General features: G+C 46.6%; 1 protein-coding gene across 6 annotated transcripts in view; it reads left to right on the top strand.

Moving 5' to 3' along the window:
- The window catches only part of LOC140420935 (plastin-3-like), a 169,191-nt gene extending 148,635 nt beyond the window's left edge, over window positions 1-20,556 (top strand). For all 6 annotated transcript variants that reach the window (XM_072505098.1, XM_072505102.1, XM_072505097.1 and 3 more), the window contains exons 10-16: window positions 987-1,182; window positions 2,868-2,946; window positions 12,789-12,903; window positions 12,990-13,123; window positions 15,265-15,388; window positions 18,807-18,931; window positions 19,306-20,556. In XM_072505098.1, the coding sequence (XP_072361199.1) occupies window positions 987-1,182; window positions 2,868-2,946; window positions 12,789-12,903; window positions 12,990-13,123; window positions 15,265-15,388; window positions 18,807-18,931; window positions 19,306-19,438 (906 nt within the window). In that variant the 3' untranslated portion in view covers window positions 19,439-20,556. The remainder of the gene's footprint in view (window positions 1-986; window positions 1,183-2,867; window positions 2,947-12,788; window positions 12,904-12,989; window positions 13,124-15,264; window positions 15,389-18,806; window positions 18,932-19,305) is intronic.
- The last annotated feature ends 575 nt before the right edge of the window (window positions 20,557-21,131 follow it).

Here is a 21,131-nt window from a genome sequence, read left to right as displayed (position 1 = left end):
TTCCATGAAATGTAGAAAAAGCGGCAAGAAGTGGGGAGGGTGGGGGGGGGGGGAGGAATGGATGAGATGCCATTTGTGCAAAGTAAATGGTGCAATGCCATAACCTGACCAGCAATTTCTGAATATTGGATACTAGCACTTAATGTTCTGAGGTTGTTGGCTTATTTCGACTTCCCTAACACTTGTTATTTCCAGCAAGCTTGGGAGTATGTGTGGCATCCTCAGGCAAATGCCACAGTGCCATTGTGTGGTCAATGTTAAATACTACAGTCAGAATTGATCGTAAGAATTTGAGTTCAGTTGATTGATCGCCACATAACATTTGGTTGTGCTCGTAACACCACCTACTGGCACAAAGTTATTAGACTATTGTGATCTTGTAGCCTTTCTGATGTATAACCGATTGATTATACTTGTCATTGCAAACAGCAGCCAGTTCTGGAGACACCTTTTTTTTGTATTCGGGGGTTTTAATTTGTTTGTGGAGTAGCTCTAATGCAAATTTCTGACCATGAACATATATTGATGTAGAGCCTTTTGATAAAGAACCAAAGATGTAAAGCAGTTTACATTTTTTCTAATATTCTGACTTCAGTATTTTAAAACCACTACTTAAACCTATAAAATGGAAGAAAAGCTGCCTCACACTTTAGAAATGTCTTACTTTGCTTATGCAAAGGGAAACTTATTTATCTAAGATTTTTAGTGAATTATAGAAATGCTATTTAATTACTCTCTCTGGGGAAATGTCTTGTCTGAATCTAGCCAAGTCTTTACAGTGGTGAAATGCAGCACTTGCCCCTTTCAACAGTCTAAACCCTTAACTAACCAACAATGCCACAGGAGATCCAAAACATTTTTTAAAAACATTAAAGGTGGCCCGAAGATATTGTTTTAAAATTGTCAGATCGGCAAATGGCGATTATATACTGTAAAACAGTAGATTCACTCTATTATCACTTACGTTGCTGTTTTAATTTTTGTAGGAGAAAGATGACCTGAAGCGGGCTGAGGGCATGTTGCAGGAAGCAGACAAACTGGGCTGCAGGCAGTTTGTCACCCCAGCTGACGTTGTGCAAGGGAATCCTAAACTGAACTTGGCTTTTGTAGCTAACTTGTTCAACAAATATCCAGCCCTTCAGAAGCCTGACAATCAAGACATTGACTGGAGTCTGCTGGAAGGTAAAACTGCGCAGATTAATCTTGTGCATTCCTGGGAAATGACTGAACCTGACGATGACATCTCTGAAACCCTGGAACTTGAGAAATGCTTAAAACAAAATATTTGTGGGAATTTTGAGTATTCCGCTTGGTTGTTTAAGGCTAGATAAATTTGTAACCCCAGTGCCTCAAAAATGGTGGCATCGAAAGGGGGTAACTTGAATTTGACCAGCCCAGTGGGAAATGGGTGGATTTAGATGAGGTCATCCATTTTACATCCCACCCAATTTTACTTTCTATTGAAATCGGTGCACAATAAAGTCTGGCAGGAGTTAATAGGTGGCCAATTCCAAGCCTTTCAGTTTCCCATATGACAGCTTAAGTTAACATTATTTCTCTGGATTCACGTCAGAAGATTCAAAGTAAGTTTCCAGTCTCATTACGAGTCATAGCATTGGTCCAAACCCTAAAACCTAGAGTTGGAAGCCAGAGGCCAAAGTGATATTAACTGCCCATGACAACAAGGCCATATTCAGCTGATTATGACCTTAAATAGCCTTTTTCTAACCAAGATTAATGGGAACAGTGTCCAGTGGCTGGGGTCATAATTGAAACAAAGGGGTGGAGGGTGTTGGCTCACAATTTGACTACATTAACCTCCTGTTGATGAAAAAGCTCACCCTGGCCAACAGCCGAACTTGGACAACACCTAGGCTTATTTGGAAAAGATTTACACAATGCAAGTGCCGAGCATTGATCACCTTCAACAATTTTTATTAATAAGTCCAACAATGTCATCATTGACCTTTCACTGTTGCCAAGGCATCTTAGAGTTCAACGTTGACCAACCGCATCAACCCTGACCTTAAGACTATTACAAGTGACTGTAAGATTATCCTTCTTTTTAGCACCTCTAGGCTTTGTGATCTTTACCATAAAGAAAGACAAGTGACAATGTCATGGATAAGATAACATCTTCACATAAAGCAGGCTTTAATACTGCTAGTCTTTCATTGTTATTGACTTGGAAATCAAAAAGCAGTTATCTCGTCATCGCCCACATTTTGGGAACAAAAATAAAAAATTATAGGCTAGATTAGGATGTCTGAGCATACATTAGAAGTTGAAAAATCAGGTGAGAACACAGGTAACTGTATTGAAGGAAGGAATATTGATCAGTGAACCTATTGGTTGGCATTTGTTTAAAATTACCTATTTGTCTAAAAGCTTTACATCTGGTGTGCACTCAATATTCTGCAACATGTTCAACCAAGTTACAAATCCAAACGACTTCTTCAAATGGTAATATAATCCAGGCATTTCTGGGTCATTCTGACCTGGAGCGAGAAATTTGTCATTCCCTTTTATTGACCACAAAACAACTACCATGACCTGTTGTTTGCTTATGTAGGCAATATCCATGCAATAACTGCATGAGGGACATCTTTAAAGGGATAATTCCATTGCAGCAGACTCCAGACTACCCCTGAACAATGTCAAATAAAGTCTATCAGTGAGAACATTAAATGCATCAATGTAATTTTTCAAACATACACTTTTGTTGAAATTTCGACAGATGATGCTGGAGCTGGTAGTGGGGAATGTTACCTTCACGTACCAAGTTTTTATCAAATGGAAATCGTGAATTTCTCTGCTCTGCAACGTTTTTCTTTAGATTAAAAAGCACACGTCTTTTTGCATTTCAGGTGAAACCCGTGAGGAAAGAACCTTCCGCAACTGGATGAATTCGCAAGGTGTAAATCCAGCGGTGAACCATCTGTATAGGTAAGAGGAAATATTTTCACCAGAAAGTCGTGAAAAAACGAGTAGGTGACATGGAGTAAAAGCTATTAACGACGGGTGTCAATATTGGATTGCGTGGGACTAATTTTAACTCTGCCAGGTGGGAACAGTCATCCTGAAATTGGAGTGATGAACATACACGTTTTGCCCAGGGCCTTTTTTTGACGTTCACCTGTCCTGAATCAGGTGGGAGTCTCGCTACGTTATGTAAATTGGAAGCCTGTGACGTACACTTCTGAGACTGCTTGCTATTTTGGGACGCAAGCAGACAAAGAAAGTGCCACAAATGCTTTGCTGACTTGTCCTGGGTGAGGATTGGCCGAACTGGCGGTTCTTGAAGGGACTGCAGGAGGCCATTTAGAAAGCAACCCAGGAAATACCCAGCTTCTTTCAGTGAACCCATAAGAATCAAAAACGGTTCTGTGTTGGTTAGTTAGAATGCTATACTTCCAACCTTGGGAACTAATTCCTTTTGGACCAATTGCAAGGATAATCCAGGGAACTACAGGCCAGTGAGCCTTACGTCAGTGGTAGGGAAATTACTGGAGAGAATTCTTCGAGACAGGATCTACTCCCATTGGGAAGCAAATGGACGTATTAGTGAGAGGCAGCATGGTTTTGTGAAGGGGAGGTCCTGTCTCACTAACTTGATAAGAGTTTTTCGAAGAGGTCACAAAGATGATTGATGCAGGTAGGGCAGTGGATGTTGTCTATATGGACTTCAGTAAGGCCTTTGACAAGGTCCCTCATGGTAGACTGGTACAAAAGGTGAAGTCACACGGGATCAGGGGTGAGCTGGCAAGGTGGATACAGAACTGGCTAGGTCACAGAAGGCAGAGAGTAGCAATGGAAGGGTGCTTTTCTAATTGGAGGGCTGTGACTAGTGGTGTTCCGCAGGGATCAGTGCTGGGACCTTTGCTGTTCGTAGTCTATATAAATGATTTGGAGGAAAATGTAACTGGTCTGATTATTAAGTTTGCAGACGACACAAAGGTTGGTGGAATTGCAGATAGCGATGAGAACTGTCAGAGGCTAGAGCAGGATTTAGATTGTTTGAAGACTTGGACGGAGAGATGGCAGATGGAGTTTAATCTAGACAAATGTGAGGTAATGCATTTTGGAAGGTCTAATGCAGGTAGGGAATATACAGTGAATGGTAGAACCCTCAAGAGTATTGAAAGTCAGAGAGGTCTAGGTGTACAGGTCCACAGGTCACTGAAAGGGGCAACACAGGTGGAGAAGGTAGTCAAGAAGGCATACAGAAGGTATACTCCACACTTGGAGTATAGTGTTCAATTCTGGTCGCCACACTACCAGAAGGATGTGGAGGCTTTAGAGAGGGTGCAGAAGAGATTTACCAGGATGTTGCCTGGTGTGGAGGGCATTAGCTATGAGGAGCGGTTGAATAAACTTCGTTTGTTCTCACTGGTACGACGGAGGTTGAGGGGCGACCTGATAGAGGTCACCAAAATTATGAGGGGCATAGAGTGGATACTCAGAGGTTTTTCCCCAGGGTAGAGGGGTCAATTACTAGGGGGCATAGGTTTAAGGTGCGAGGGGCAAGGTTTAGAGGAGATGTACAAGGCCAGTTTTTTTACACGGGGGGTAGTGGGTGCCTGGAACGTGCTGCCGGAGGAGGTGGTGGAAGCAGGGACGATAGTGACATTTAAGGGGCATCAGGACAAATACATGAATAGGATGGGAATAGAGGGATACGGACCCAGGAAGTGTAGAAGATTGTAGTTTAGTCGGGCAGCATGGTCGGCACGGGCTTGGAGGGCCAAAGGGCCTATTCCTGTGCTGTACTTTTCTTTGTTCTTTGTTTGTTGTTCCATCTGAGGTTAATTAGGGAGTAATTACATGCATTGAAGAAGTACCTCTGTGGATCAGCAGCTGCTCCGTGTTTTGCTACGTTCAGGAAAAAGAACAGCAGAGACTTTTGATTTCTTTTTTTCAAAAATATGTGATAGGAATTTGCTTGCTCCACAACCCTTTTTAATGTGTGGTATCTGATAGATGACAAGAGGCACACCTGAATTTTAAGTTTGAAGGAATTTTTTTTTTTTTTGCATTGCAGTTGAGCTGAAATATATTCGGCAGTAATTGAAAACTATGCTTTGTGTTTTGGGAGTCACTTTTTGAAAAATGAAGGATGGATTTCAATGGACAAATTTCAAAGTTCTATTTGTGGTGGGCTTTTCAGGGAGTTTTCCGCCAGCTCTGCCAGCGAGTTCCCTATCGCTAGCCAAAGACACTTGGGGCGCGATTCTCCAGCTGCGTTGTGCTCTCGCTTGAACGCAGTGTGGCCGGAGAATGCCAAGAGAGCCCTGCAGCGAGCCTTCCGACAGGCACCAAACCTCCCAGGATTCTCCGAAATACCGCGAGACATCGGAGACGGAACCTCGCCCCAAATGGGCGGGACCGAATGCCGCTCGTGAAAGTAGGTTGTAAACCTACTTGACACCTACCTGCGCGGGATCCACCGGCCACCTTCGATCCTCCATCCTTCCCAGGGAAGCTGAGCCGGGCGCCCATCAATGCTTGTCCGTACAAATGTGGACCAGGCGGAACTACATCCGGGAGGGCCTCTCGGGCCATCAAAGACCCCTGGGTGGTCAGAGTAAGTGCAGGATGGCTCCCTGGCCCTCTGCCTGGAAGGCGGGCACCTTTGGCACTGCCCAGCTGGCATCTTGGCACTGTCAACCTGGCATTGCCAAGGTGCCGGATGGCAGTTTCAAGCTGGTAGGAGCACTCCCTGGGTGGCAGTGTAAGGGTGCCGAGTGCCAGTGTGACACTGCCAAGGGGAGGGGGGGGGGGCCATGTCCATGCCCATGAAATGAGGGTGGATGGAGGGTTTGAAGGGTGGGGGAGTGCAGGGCAGGTTAGTAGAGGCCTCGGGAGGTTGGTAGGTGATGGGTGGGGTCCTGGAAGGGAGGGGGGGGGGATCTGGAGGGGTGACCCCCAGGGACCCCATAGCAGGAGTTAGTCAGCTCACTTGGGGGTGCTTTTGTGTGCGGGGAGTTGACATTGCCCATGGGTGGGGGCTGTGGTGGACCCACAAGTTCACTTGGAGATTGGGGCACCCTTTCAAAATGGTGGCCCGATCTCTGAGTTCAGCTCCCCAGTGCAAAACTAAATTCCAAGTCTGGGCAGAGCCGGCAGGAAACTCCCTGCAAAACCAGCCACAAATTAACTTCAACATTTTTGGGGGAATCACGCCCTTAATCACCTTCTTGGTTCCTGCGGACATTCTCGCCGGTTTAGCTCACACTTGGGAATTTTTTTCAAGGCAGCACAGTGGCGCAGTGGTTAGCACTGCTGCCTCGCTGCGCTGAGGACCCTGGTTTGATCCCAACCCCGGGTCACTGTCCGTGTGGAGTTTCACATTCTCCCTGTCTCTGCATGGGACTCACCCCCACAACCCAAAGATGTGCAGGGTAGGTGGATTGACCACGCTAAATTGCCCCTTAATTTAAAAAAAAAAAAAAACCGAATTGGGCAATAAATTTAAAAAAAAAAAAAAAAAATGTCAGATTGGGGAGCTGAACTCCGAGATCGGGTGGCCATTTTGAAAGGGTTTCCCGATCTCTTAAGTGAAATTGCGGCTACCCACAGCTCCACCCATGGACAATGTCACCCCCCCAACCACACACACACATGGGCACTATCCCACCCTATTCCAAGGAAAACAACCCTTATCCCTCCCACCCCCAAGTGAGGACACCCGCTATGGGACCCTGGGACTCCCAACCTCCCAGAGGCCCTGACCATTCAAACTACACCCCCCCCCCCACCCTCCTTCCCCTCCTTTCATGGGCATGGCCTCCCTTGGGTCTGAACCCATGGCTGTGGCACCCAGGCACTCTTGCACTGCCACCCTGGGACCCTAGATCTGCTTCTGCCAGATTAGCAGTCCCACCCGAGCACCTTAGTAGTGCCAGGGTGGCAATGCCAAGCTGCCAACCAGACAGTGCCAAGGTGCACGCTCCAGGGGAAGGAGCGGGGGCATCATGCACTATCCCTGACCACCCAGGTGCCTCCAATGGCCTGGTGACCGCCCGGGTACTGTTCTACCTGGTGCACATTCTTGTGGTCCAGTACTGATCGGCGCCTGGCTGCAGTCTCCCTGGGGGGGACCAGTAGATCAAGGGAGGCCGGTTGATCCTGGGTAGGTAGGCCTTAAGTAGGTTTAAGACCTACTTTAGCCAGTGCTGTTTGGTCCAGCCAATTCTGACGCATCACGGGACTTTGGTCGATTCCACGAGGCACGAAGGCTGCCAGGAGGTCTGCGAGAGGCTTCACCCGGGATTTACCGGCCGCATTGAGCTCTCACTCGAAAGCAACACGGCCGCTGGATCATACCCAAAGTGTCACTTTTCCGCTCTGCCCTCTAACAGCTCTGTCCTTTTTGAAATGATGTTTCCTGACACAGTCACTCACTGATTAATTGTGATTGGACAACCTGAGACATGAGCAATCATTCAAAGTGCATTTTGAAAACTAACATTCGGACAGCCATCGCTACCTTGTCCAAGGTTCAGTGTGATATCTTCCTTAGCACAGTTCAGTCCCAATAATAGGCCAGTTATGCTGGCCAATTTTATGTTGATGCAAAGCTTAAATCTTTGTAATTATGTGCAATGTTAATATGCTGGATGCCCTGAATAGGTAGTGCACTTATGTATGATAATGATCTAATTTAGGCTTTGATCTCCTGAAAATAGTTTTTTTAAATTCTTCATGGGGGGTGGGTGTGGTGGTATGTATTAGGGGTAATACGGTACCTGTGATGCTGAGAGGCTATTGGTAGACAGACACTGGGTCCTGATTGGATCTGCCGCCTGCTGGCTCCACCCAGTAAGGCGGAGTATAAGAGCCCGGGTTGTCCCAGCAGCCGCATTCTGTAACTGAGCTGCTGGGGAACAAGTCTTGCTTAATAAAGCCTCGATTGACTTCATCACTTCTCGACTCGTGAGTAATTGATTGTGCCACAATTTATTAAGGAGACTTAAAAAGACTATGGAGCTCTGGATCGCCCCGGAGTGTCTGCGAATCAGCCCCCATGCAGCAGACTCAGTGGCCGTATTTAAACACTGGCTAGCGTGCTTCGAAGGATGCCTCTGAACGGCCCCCGGCGGGACCACAGAAGACCAGAAAATGCAGGTCCTGCATTCCAGGGTGAGCCCGGAGATCTACACGCTCATCGAAGACGCGGAGGATGTCCCGACGGCGCTCACCATGCTGAAAGGGGTCTACATACGGCCCGTAAACCAAGTCTACGCACGCCACCAACTCGCGATGAGACGGCAAATCCCCGGAGAATCGCTGGATGAGTTCTACAGCGCGCTGCTGATATTGGGAAGGAACTGCAACTGCCCATCGGTGAGCGCAAACGAACATACGGAGCTCCTAATTAGGGATGCTTTTGTGGCAGGTATGACTTCTTCCCAAATTCGCCAGCGACTGCTGGAGACTCATTAGGGCTCACAGAGGCACGGGCCCTTGCGGCCAACGGGCGCCGCCATTTTGGGTCCCGGACGCCACGCGGGGAGGATGAGCGCCACCATCTTGTGACTCCCCGGCCACGTGCGATCCATGGGCGCGGCCATTTTGTCCGCCCCCCGACCGCGTGCGATCCATGGATGCCGCCACCTTGGCTGATAGCCAAGGACCCCAGCATAGACAGCTCCATGGGGGTCTGAAGAAAACGCTCCGATGCAACAACCACGACTGGCTTCGGTGACCCTGGACCAGTCGTGGCCCCAGACGCTCCAAACGGCAACAACAACGGTGCTGGTCAACGGGTACGAAACGCCATGTCTGATTGACTCTGGGAGCACGGAAAGTTTTATCCATCCGGATACGGTAAGACGCTGTTTTCTTTCCGTTCGTCCGAGCACCCAAAAGATTTTCCTGGCAGCGGGATCCTATTCCGTAGAAATTAAAGGGTTCTGCATCGCGAACCTAACGGTGCAAGGGAGGGAGTTTAAGAATTATAGGCTTTATGTCCTTCCCCACCTCTGCACGCCCACATTACTGGGATTAGATTTCCAGTGTAACCTCCAGAGCCAATTCGGCGGCCCTATACGCCCCCTCACTATCTGCAGCCTCGCGACCATCAAGGTTGAACTGCCTTCCTTGTTTGCGAACCTCACCCCGGATTGCAAACCCATCGCCACTTTGAGCAGACGATACAGCGCCCAGGATCGAACGTTTATCCGGTCTAAAGTCCAGCGGCTGCTGAAGGAAGGCATAATCCAGGCCAGCAATAGTCCCTGGAGAGCCCAGGTGGTAGTTGTAAAGACCGGGGAGAAGCAGAGGATGGTCGTAGACTATAGTCAAACCATCAACAGGTACACGCAGCTAGATGCGTACCCTCTCCCCCGCGTATCCGACATGGTCAATTGGATTGCACAGTACAAGGTCTTTTCCACCGTGGACCTTCAGTCCGCATACCACCAGCTCCCCATCCGCCCGGGTGACCGCAAGTACACGGCCTTCGAGGCAGACGGGCGACTCTACCACTTTTTAAGGGTCCCATTTGGCGTCACTAACGGAGTCTCGGTCTTCCAACGGGAGATGGACCGAATGGTTGACCAGCACGGTTTGCGGGCCACGTTCCCATACCTCGACAATGTAACCATCTGCGGCCATGATCAGCAGGACCACGACCCCAACCTCCGCAAATTCCTCCAGACCGCTAACGCCCTGAACCTCACCTATAACGAAAAATGTGTGTTTAGCACCAACCGTCTAGCCATCCTCAGCTACGTAGTGCGTAATGGAGTGATAGGCCCCGACCCTGAACGCATGCGCCCCCTTATGGAATTTCCCCTCCCCCACTGCTCCAAAGCCTGAAACGCTGCCTGGGCTTCTTCTCGTATTACGCCCAGTGGGTTCCCCAATACGCAGACAAGGCCCGCCCGTTAATTCAGTCCACTTCCTCCCCCCTGTCGACAGAGGCCCGCCAGGCCTTCAGCCGCATCAAAGCGGATATCGCAAAGGCCACGATGCACTCAATCGACGAGTCCCTCCCCTTCCAAGTCGAGAGCGACGCATCCGACGTAGCTCTGGCGGCCACTCTCAACCAAGCGGGCAGACCCGTGGCCTTTTTCTCCCGGACCCTACACGCCTCAGAAATCCGCCACTCTTCAGTGGAAAAGGAAGCCCAAGCCATAGTGGAAGCTGTGCGACATTGGAGGCATTACCTGGCCGGCAGGAGATTCACTCTCCTCACTGACCAACGGTCGGTAGCCTTTATGTTCGATAATGCACAGCGGGGCAAAATCAAGAACGACAAGATCTTGAGGTGGAGGATCGAGCTCTCCACCTATAACTATGAGATCTTGTATTGTCCTGGAAAGCTGAACGAGCCGTCCGATGCCCTATCCCGCGGCACATGTGCCAACACACAGGTAGACCGTCTCCAAGCCCTCCATGAGGACCTCTGCCACCCAGGGGTCACTCGGTTCTACCACTTTGTGAAGACCCGCAACCTCCCCTACTCTGTTGAGGAGGTCCGAACAGCCACCAGGAACTGCCAAATCTGCGCAGAGTGCGCTTGCACTTTTTCAGGCCAGATAGAGCGCACCTGATAAAGACCTCCCGTCCCTTTGAGCGCCTCAGTCTGGGTTTCAAAGGCCCCCTCCCCTCCACCGACCGCAACGCGTACTTCCTAAACGTGGTGGACGAATACTCCCGTTTCCCCTTCGCCATCCCCTGCCCCGACATGACCGTGGCCACGGTCATTAAAGCCCTCTGCACCATCTTTACACTGTTCGGTTTCCCCGCATACATCCATAGCGACAGGGGGTCCCCCTTCATGAGCGACGAACTGCGTCACTTCCTGCTCAGTAAGGGCATTGCCTTGAGCAGGACGACCAGTTACAACCCCCGGGGAAACGGTCAGGTAGAGAGGGAGAACGGTACGGTCTGGAAGACCGTCCTACTGGCCCTACAGTCCAGAAGTCTCCCAGTTTCCCGTTGGCAGGAAGTCCTCCCGGATGCCCTCCACTCCATCTGGTCGCTGCTGTGTACCACAACTAATCAAACACCTCACAAGCGCCTCCTTGTCTTCCCTAGGAGGTCCTCCTCCGGAACGTCGCTGCCGACCTGGCTGGCAGCCCCAGGACCCATCTTGCTCCGAAAGCATGTGCGGGCGCACAAATCGGACCCGTTGGTCGAGAGGGTTCATCTTCTCCATGCAAACCCTCTGTACGCCTACGTGGCTTACCCCGATGGCCAACAGGACACCGTCTCCCTGCGGGACCTGGTGCCCGCCGGAACCACACACACACCCCCCCCCCCCCCCAACACCAATCACCCCCTCCCTCCCGCCAGCGCACCCCACGGCCGCTGAGATGATCGACAAGGACGACCAGGGCACCCACTCGACTCGTGGAAACTCCGGGTGACAAAGCAAAAATCTGTAAATAAGTCAGCCAAAATCTGTAAATAGTTAACTGTTGAGATCAAGGCATAGCTACTGTATGGAGATAATTCCAGGACCAGCTTTGTAAACCCCTACCACCATGCGACCCACCACCCCGCCGGGTTCCTTTTTAACAAGGGGTGAATGTGGTGGTATGTATTAGGGGTAACACGGTACCTGTGATGCTGAGAGGCTATTGGTAGACAGATACTGGGTCCTGATTGGATCTGCCGCCTGCTGGCTCCACCCAGTAAGGCGGAGTATAAGAGCCCGGGTTGTCCCAGCAGCCGCATTCTGTAACTGAGCTGCTGGGGAACATGTCTTGCTTAATAAAGCCTCGATTGACTTCATCACTTCTCGACTCGTGAGTAATTGATTGTGCCACAGTGAGCATCCCTGTCTGGGCCAGACCCTCACTAATTGCCCTTGAACTGCGTGGCTTACTAGGCCATTTCAGAGGGCAGTTAAGAGTCAACCACATTCCTATGGGTCGGGAGTGTAGGCCAGACGGAGTAAGGACAACAGATTTCCTTCCCTTAGGTATTAGTGAGCCATATGTTTGTTTTACAACTGTTGTTTCATCACTATTACCAAGACTAGCTTTAATTCCAGATTTGTTGATTGAACTTAAATTCAATCAGCTGCCATAGCTGATAGGGACTTCAAACCCACAACCCCAGAGCGTTACCACTCTGCCACAGCATCCTCGTCAAAAATCAGGGCTCCCTTTATGAACTGGGCCTATTTCAGAATGACCTCTTGTAGTAGCTGTAGTCTAACTGCAACTGTTATAAAGTAGCCTGCTTACAGAAGATCCCAGCAGATTGTCCTGGGATCTATAACTTAGGGTTAATTTGTCAGCTTCATCATACCCACAAAGCTGTCTATGCCTTATTGATCTTGTGGCCAGCCTTCAGGTATAGCTAGATGAAGCCCCCTCCATGCAAGTGCTATGCTTTTGTTTGTCCACTGGTCAAAGGGCAATACGCAACCCGCAGTATAGTTCCAGTCTACTGGCTTCATGGGATGCTAAACAGTTTCAAACCGGTGCTTGCTTAACAGTGGCTTTACTGTGAAAATGCAGCACATTACATGGGAAGCTCAGTTTCAAAAAAGAAAACTTGGTCTTTAATACCACCTGCAAATGCTAACTAGGTTAAAGGCACTATCTAAATACAAATAATTGAACCTTTCTGCAGGGCTCTATGAATAGGAAATCTGTTACAATATACAAAATTTGGAATATTTAGGATTAAGTTGTGAATCCTCAATGGGATTGGGTAACAGATTTAGTTGAAATTGAATTTTTCACACAAAGCCTATAAAGTGATATTTATCTTTTAGATTTATCCTAGGCCGTTGAAATATAATGTGAATTTTGTCCCTCTTACAGTGACTTGGAAGACTCCCTTGTGATATTACAGTTGTACGAAAAAATCAAGGTCCCAGTTGACTGGAATAAAGTGAACAAGCCACCATATCCCAAACTAGGTGCAAACATGAAAAAGGTAAGTTAGTTCTTGGCCTAAAGGCAAAGAACAGTTCGCAAATTCAATAGCAGTATTACTCTAAAAATATATATTTTTTTATGTAGCTGGAAAACTGCAATTATGCAGTTGATTTGGGAAAGGATCGAGCCAAGTTTTCTCTTGTGGGCATTGATGGAAAGGATCTGAATGATGGAAATTCAACATTAACTTTAGCCTTGGTCTGGCAGTTAATGAGAAGGTACTAACACCAAGTGTCACAAAATGGTTTTAAAAAGTTTTTCAATAATAGGCTTACTACAGTAAGTCCTCACTTTAAAAAGTTGTGGAGCTGGATTCTCCCAAAATGTGATTGTGTCCTCAAGCCGGCGTAAAAATGCTGGCGTTTCACTCTCTGGGGTTTCCTATAAAAAAGATCGGCTAATTTACTCAGCTGCAGGGGGCTAGCAGGGACCCAGAGTGATTCACGCAGCTTTAGCTGCAGATACGGGCCCCCGCACTTCAGGTTTTGAGTCCGCGCATGCGCACGGCGGCAGCCTCCAGCGCCGAGTGCCATGGCGGATGCGGAACACGGAGGCAGATGAAGAATGTAGGCCCCCCCCTGATCGGCTGCACGCCAGAAGATCCGACCACCCCGATCTGTCCCCTGGCCGCCCATAAGGCCCCCCCCCCCCCCCCCCCCCGGTATCTGATCCCCCCACCAGGGTGCCCACGAACTGAGTCCGCAGCTGCCATGCGAGCTTCCCGAACGGCGATAGGTGGGTAGAACCATGCTGTCGGGAACTCGGCCGGTCGGGAGCGGAGGATCGCCAGCCAGGCCTCTGACAATGGCCCCCCAGCCCCGCAGAGTACTCCGCGAACACGCAATTCTTGGGTCCCGGAGAATTGCCAGAACGGCGCCGGGCCCGATTTCGCCGTGAAATTGGATTCTCAGCCCCCCAGCGCCGAATGTGATTTTGGTGCAGGGCTGTGAAGAATCCAGCCCGTGGTGGCATTCCTGAAAATCATGACTTCAAGTGAAACAACTTTGTGAATCATAGGTTTTCAATGGAATTGATGTTAAAGCCAGAGTTGGGTTCCTTGGGGCATTTGCCTGGAAAAAGCCATGTACAAGGTGAAGTGTTGTACTGTACATGTGTATGTAGCATTGCATTCCTAGTTGGAATAGCTTACAAAATAAAATAAAACAGAAATGCTATACCCATTCAAATTAGATGACACTGGGACGGCACAGTGGCTCAGTGGTTGGCACTGCTGCCTTGCGGTGCTGAGGACCTGGGTTCGATCCCGGCTCAGGTCACTGTCTGAGTGGAGTTTCCCCGTGTCTGCGTGGGTCTCTGATGTGCAGGGTAGGTGGATTGACCACGCTAAAATGCCCCTTAATTTGAAAAAAACATTGGGTAACACTAAATCCAAAGAACCGTAGAACCTGTATAATGCAGAAGGAGGACATTTGGTCCATTGAGTCTGCGCCAACCCTCTGAAAGAACACCCTGCCTAGTCCCACCTTCCCCGCAACCCCATCTAACTTGCATACTAAGCATGGCCAATCCACCTAACGTGCACCCTTTTGGATTGTGGGAGGAAACTGGAGCACCCGGAAGAAACCCATGCAGACGTGGGAAGAAAGTGCAAGCTCAACATAGTAACCTAAGGCCAGAATTAAACCCGGGTCCCTGGAGCTGTAAGGCAGCGGTGATAACCACTGTGCCATCATGCCGCACCCATCACCTAAATAAGCCCTGGTTGGTACAGCACTAGTGAAGCTGAGTTCAACTTTCTGCTTGCTCTCCTTTCTCGCGTGCGTGTGTCTCCTTACCCACTCTGCCCGTCATAGCCTGGAGACCTTCCTCATAGTCTGTAAGGGCTGGGCCCCTGTCCCAAGGGGTGTTGTCAATGGAGGGGGAAAGGGAGTGGAAGTGTGTGGGGGCCGTGTCATTCATTGAGCTGGAGGGCCACTGGTGGAGCTGAGGGGGGCTGCCGAAGAAGGCAAAAGCCCTGCTCCCTTCCCCATGTGCCACTCCCCCATGGCTTACTTGAGACAACACTGAAAATGGTGATGCAAATTGAAAAATGGGCCCTGAAGAATAACAATGTTAAAGTGAAATGCCTTTAAGCAGGGCGAGTTAAAGTGAGGATTTACTGTACTATATATTTCGCTATGATTTGATGATGTGTCAGTAAGATTTGCGTGGCATCATTCTGATATATTTAAATACATTGCTTCCTAGATTTTCTAGTTGGTTTTACTTCAATGCCAAGTCACTTAAAACAAATGAGCTTCTGCCTGTGTTAAAACTATGTCTTTTGAGTAATCCAGTCTTTTAATCAAGTGTTGATTATTTCCACGGTTGTAAAAAACTTACAATTATGTATTAATAGATATACATTGAATGTTCTTGAAGAACTGGGTGATGGTCAAAAAGTCAATGATGATATCATTGTCAAATGGGTAAATAAGACGTTGAGAGAGGCAGAAAAGAAAACTACAATCCATAGTTTTAAGGTAAGCAGTTTTTTAAAAAAGGTAGCTGCTGTAACGTTCCATGTAACACCCCTACTAGTTGTGAGGGTGAATGGATGTTTGTCAACACTCAAGAACTGCTCATTGAGTTGTTGCTGGAAGGTGCAGTGATATACCTCTGGACAATTATCAGTAAACCTCTAACCTGAGTGGGTGAACAGCTGGCTTGTTGTGGGCCTGCTTTGGTGACCCATGTGAACCTCTGGTTAACAGGATCTTCAGCTTCCTCCAGACAAACTTTCAAACAGAGTCATGTATTTGGAACAAGTGCCTTTAAAGTCAGATCTTGTCTGTCCAGGCTGTCTTCATTGACCAGATTAAGGGACGGGACTGTTGATTTGTTTGTTTGATGGAGGGTGCCCTGGGCATGCAGAGCACGCAGAAGGCGTGAAGCATGTGTGACTGCCATCAGTTAGAACCATAGAAACGTTATGGTGCAGAAAGATGCTATTCACCCCATCGTGTCTGAGCCGGCCAGAAAAACGAAACAAGCCGCTGATTCTAATCCCGCTTTTTAGCACCTGATCCCGTAGCCTGGTAGGTTCCAGCACTTCAGATGCAGATCCAGATACCTTTTTAAATGTGTTGAGCGTTTCGTCCTCACCCACCAACTCAGGCAGAGAATTCCAAGTGCCCAGCACCCTCTGGGTGAAGAGGACTTTCCTCATGTCTGTTTTAATTCTTCTACCAATCACCTTGAATCTATGCCCCCTGGTAATTGACTCCTCAGCTCGGGGTCCCGGGGGGGGGGGAACAAACCTTATGTGTCTACCCTATCAAGGCCCCTCATAATTCAGTACACCTTCATTCAGACTCCCCTTAACCACGTCTATTCCAAGGAAAACAACCGTACTCTATCCAATCTCTCCTTATAGTAATTTTCAAGTACCAGTAACATTCTTGTAAATCTTCTCTGTACTCTCTCCAGAGCAATTATGTCCTTCCTGCACTATGGTGACCAGAATTATGTACACAAATCCAACTGTGGCCTAACCAGTGTTTAATACAGTTCTATCATTACATCCCTGCTTCTGTATTCAGTGCCTTTCCCATTAAAGGAAAACATTCCATATGTTTTCTTGACCACCTTGTCCACCTATCCTGCCACCTTCAATGACTATGCATTCCAAGGTCTCTCACTTCCTCAACCCCTCTCAATACCTTATTGAGTATTCCATTGCTATGTTTGCTCTCCCCAAATGCATTGCCTCGTACCCTCATGCATCTCCGGATTGAATTTCATTTTCCACCACTCTGCCCACTCAATCAAATCATTTCTATAATTCTGGAGTCGACAGCTATCCTCTTCACTATCAACTGCACTAATCAGTTGGTTATGGCAGCAGGATTCACAGAATCGCAGAACTGTTACAGCTCAGAAGGAGGCCATTTGACCCATTGTGTGCCTGCACCGGCTATCCAAATGAGCATCACGACTTAGTGCCATTCCCCATACTCCTGCACTTTGGCCCTATTCAAGAAATCATCTAATGCCCTCTTGAATGCCCCTATTGAACCTGCCTCCACCACACTTCCAGGCAGTGCCTTCCAGACCCGAGCCACACGCTGTGTTTGTTAGCGGGAGAGGATCTCAAAGAAATCACTTAGCGCCCAGGGCTACTGGTCCTCAAACTTTTTATTTCGCCGGCAGGGCGATGACGTCCGTTAAACTCCCAGACCGTCTCTTCACCGAACAAAGGAAAACATCCATTCTTATACATTTTTCAAAACAGCTACACAGCCCATTTTGGCTGGACCTTGTCCAATAATGTTGGTTATACATTACATACATTAGTTATATATCTAATTAAATTTGACATTATGTAAAGTGGGTTGGCCCCTTACCAGCCCCTGACTTCATGAAGGAGTCACTCGTTCTAACTGTTAAAGTTATCACTCTTGCCTTCACGGTGACCTTGAGCTGATGAGGATGAACAATGCTCCATGTCTTGTGGACACTGTTTATCACTCCTCTGTGATGCCTCCCTGGCCTCTCGTGTCTGTTTCAATCATTCTTGTCCCCCTGACTAACTCTGCTGTCTGTAATTAAATGATGTTATTTATACCAATTTGCAACTTAACCCATGGAATGTGGATAGTTCAGCTAAAAGCCATTTTGTGTAACTTCTTTTTAATTGTATGTCTGTCATTTCTGATATTAGTAACTCTTAGGTTATAAAATCCCATGCATTATTTATACACAATCTATTCCTACAAATTGCCTCTGATCCAGGCATCTAAACCAATGGCTACCTTTTATTTAAAAACCTTCTTTCTAAATCTGACTTCAACAGTGTTAAAATGTTTTTATTTGCATCATATTTTCTTCTTTTGCAAATCACTGAAAATCTGTGCCCTCTTGTTCTTGATCCTTTTATGAGTGGGAATAGTTTCTCCCTATCAACTCTGTCCAGCCCTTTCATGATTTTGAACATCTCTATCAAATGTCCTCTTGGCCACCTTCTCGCCAAGGAGAGCAGTGCCCAGCCTCTCCAATCTATCCTCAAAATTGCCTGTCTGAACTCTCTCCAATGTGTTTGCATCCTTGAATTGGTGGAGAACAAAACCAACAGAAAGTAAGGGGGGCCCAACAACAAAATTACTCTTGCAGAAGAGACTGTTTCCATGTAGTGTCGATACGATGATGGAATTGGTTAACTGTGGGGAAAATGGCGGGGGCATGTATTTGATGCAACTTATTCAAAAGCTATTCTTTGTGCTAAAAATAAAGATTCCCTAGATTTGAATGAGATCTGTCAAGTGGTTTAAGAGCTTTGATTCTATAGACGAGAAAGATGATAACCCTCCAGCGTTTCTCCTCCCCCTCAAGGTACCATGACCAAAGAGAGCCTTGTGACCATGGCTTCTATTGGATTGGCCCATGACGATGCTTGGCAAAGTACTGCAGTTGTTACCTTCTGTATTAGGGCTCACCAGGAAACTCTCCCGCCATTGGAAGCATTTACGGGCTAATAATCAACCTGTGTGGCCATGTTATATGCACCCGTCTTCAGTGGCCATCAAATCTTGAAGTTGGACTTGAACCCGGAACTTCTCATCCAGAGACAGGGATACTACCACTGTGTTACTAAGCCTCCCTAGAGTCTAATTCTTGTGGGTGTGCAATCACAGGAACTTGGATTCAAGGAAGGAGCAATTATAATGTTGCTATGAGACTTGAATCCTAAATAAGGATTTTGTAAAGGAATAATATTAGTAATTTGGAAGCTGTTTTCTATGATAGATGCTGAAATTATAACCGCCAGATTTCAAGGAAATAGTGTTTATTCCTCAAAAAATGTTGAACCCTTGCAACTTGCTGAGAAGGTGTGTATGTGCGCACGTGCAAAGGAACAATACTGCAATTTTGATAATCTAATGTGAAAACTATTTTACATAGGACAAGAATTTAAGTTCAAGTTTGCCTGTACTGGATTTGATTGATGCAATTCAACCTAACTCTGTTAACTATGATCTGGTGAAAACCGGGGTCCTTTCTGATGAGGATAAGCAAGAAAATGCCAAGTATGTTTTTTGAACTTTATTGCTACTTTATGTGACATCCCTTGTAATCTTGTGTGGAGATTGTAGTTATATTTGATAGTCAATTGGATTTTAGTTGGAAATTAACTGCTCACATTAATGGAAAAAGTCTATCAATAACATTACAATCTAAAACTGTCACTGGATGTTGGCAAATCTTGCATAATTTCTGCACAAAGTATCTGCCCTTGGAATTTGCATGCCTTTTGCTTAAATGCAAACTATTTATTGTGTCCTCTTTGCTGCATTAGCTTTTTGCTGCATTATTTGGCAAATGATTAAGAGCTGTTTATAAGTGCAATGAGTGATGCAAGTGAAAACTGAACAGTGGAGTGACGTGTTGCCTTTCTCAACAGATATGCTGTGTCGATGGCGAGAAAAATCGGAGCTCGTGTATATGCACTTCCAGAGGATCTGGTTGAAGTGAAGTCTAAGATGGTTATGACAGTTTTTGCCTGCTTGATGGGCAGAGGAATGAAGAGAGTGTAAAAAAAAAAAAAAGTATGCTGAATTAAAGACAAATGTCACCACCAGCGAGTGACTGGCCTTTCAGATATTTCCAGGTTGAAATATGCTGCCGCAGAACTAGTTTTGTTTTTCTGCTTTCCAAGACAAGGTGCTTGGGGAGGAGAGTATTGCATATATTACTTTTCCCTGATGTGGTAATACATTAATTTAGCAAGGTACACAATGAAATGCATTCGTATATATATATTATATATATATATATAAACACAGAAGATGCCGACCTACTGCATTATATCATCACCATTGGGTTTCCCCCCTCAATTGAAGTATTGGTCATATATTGTTGTTGGATATGGATTATGCTGGGCTTTCTTTTCAATTGCTTTTAGGTTGAGGTAATTGGTTTTGTATTATCGGGTGGTACTAAATTTTGAATGAAAGCTAAAGATCTCACTTTTGCAGATATTGACAATCACTTTGTTGTTGTATTCCACATAACTAATTGTGATTTTTTTTTTTTTTTTCCCCATGATGTATGTACACTGTATATAATCTATCACAACACTGCTATTTTTCAGTGTTCGAAGACAATTTGCGGTATAATAGTTCCCTCTTTTGAAAACGATTACCAGCAGCGTTCTGGGCCACAAACATTCACTTTTTCCCCCTCTCTCGTTAGGATTACTTTTGATAAATATTACGTGGACCTTCCAGCTCACCATTCCAGATATAGTCTTCCATACATTCCATAATCCAACAAATTAGGAATCATTTTAGTATGTATCTTGATATCTTATAAAATTTGCTTTTTTTTAAAAAAGTCGCATGAGAGATCAATACATTTTATTTAAAAAAAAATAAAAATATTATGCAATCATTTTATGCAGGAAAGTGCCAAAGTTCTTGTGTTTAGAGAACTGCAACAGAAGTTGGTGTGCTGCGATAGTCGGACCTTGAAGGTGCTTTAGTTCATCGCAGGGTTCGCAAAATGGAAAATCCAGAGATCTTTGGGGTGTGCTTTAAGTCCTGGGATTCAGAGTTTACTAATCTAAATTTTTAATTGCTCTGCAAAGCTTTCATTAATATGCTATGGAAATGGTGGCAAACATTGATGAGAATAAAAGTTTTGATATGTATAAGATGCTTTTTGTATTTTCTTTCGCCAATAATTGACGCCAGGTTAAGCAGCAAAGCAACAGATGATCCAGCAAGTTTAACCTCTTGTGCCTGTTCATTTTCAATGATTGTCTGACCGGATGCCCTTTACACATGTTTGACAGCTACTAGGACCTGTTGCTGATTTTGCCTTAGTTCAATTGCTCTGTTTTATTACCTTTGCTCTTGAGTCGCCAGGTATCTTTATGATACCGCCACGTGGTTCAAGTCCGAGTAATGATCAATAATCCAATACACCGATTAGTAAGGTTTAAATCAAAGCACATTTATTATACACAGTAATCGCTACTCCTGCACAAATTCTACGTCTAAGCTACTTCTACAACTAACAGGCCTATACTTAACTTGGAACTGGCCCACCAGGTCAGGGAAACAAATGGCCTTTCGTTTGGGTTCTGAGCCTGCGGGATTCGAAGTTGGTACAGATTGGTAGCTAGGAGCGCCTATCTCATAGCGAGCGTTGAATTAAACTTCCGAGTTCGATCTTCACTGCTCCGGTCACGGTCAATGTTGGTTTGTTGTTGCTGGGTGACCCGGG

This window comes from Scyliorhinus torazame, chromosome 5 (genome assembly GCF_047496885.1).
Source record: "Scyliorhinus torazame isolate Kashiwa2021f chromosome 5, sScyTor2.1, whole genome shotgun sequence".
Lineage (NCBI taxonomy): Eukaryota > Metazoa > Chordata > Chondrichthyes > Carcharhiniformes > Scyliorhinidae > Scyliorhinus > Scyliorhinus torazame.
The sequence above is the reverse complement of the archived record's forward strand: the minus strand, read 5'-3'. Positions and strand labels throughout refer to the sequence as shown.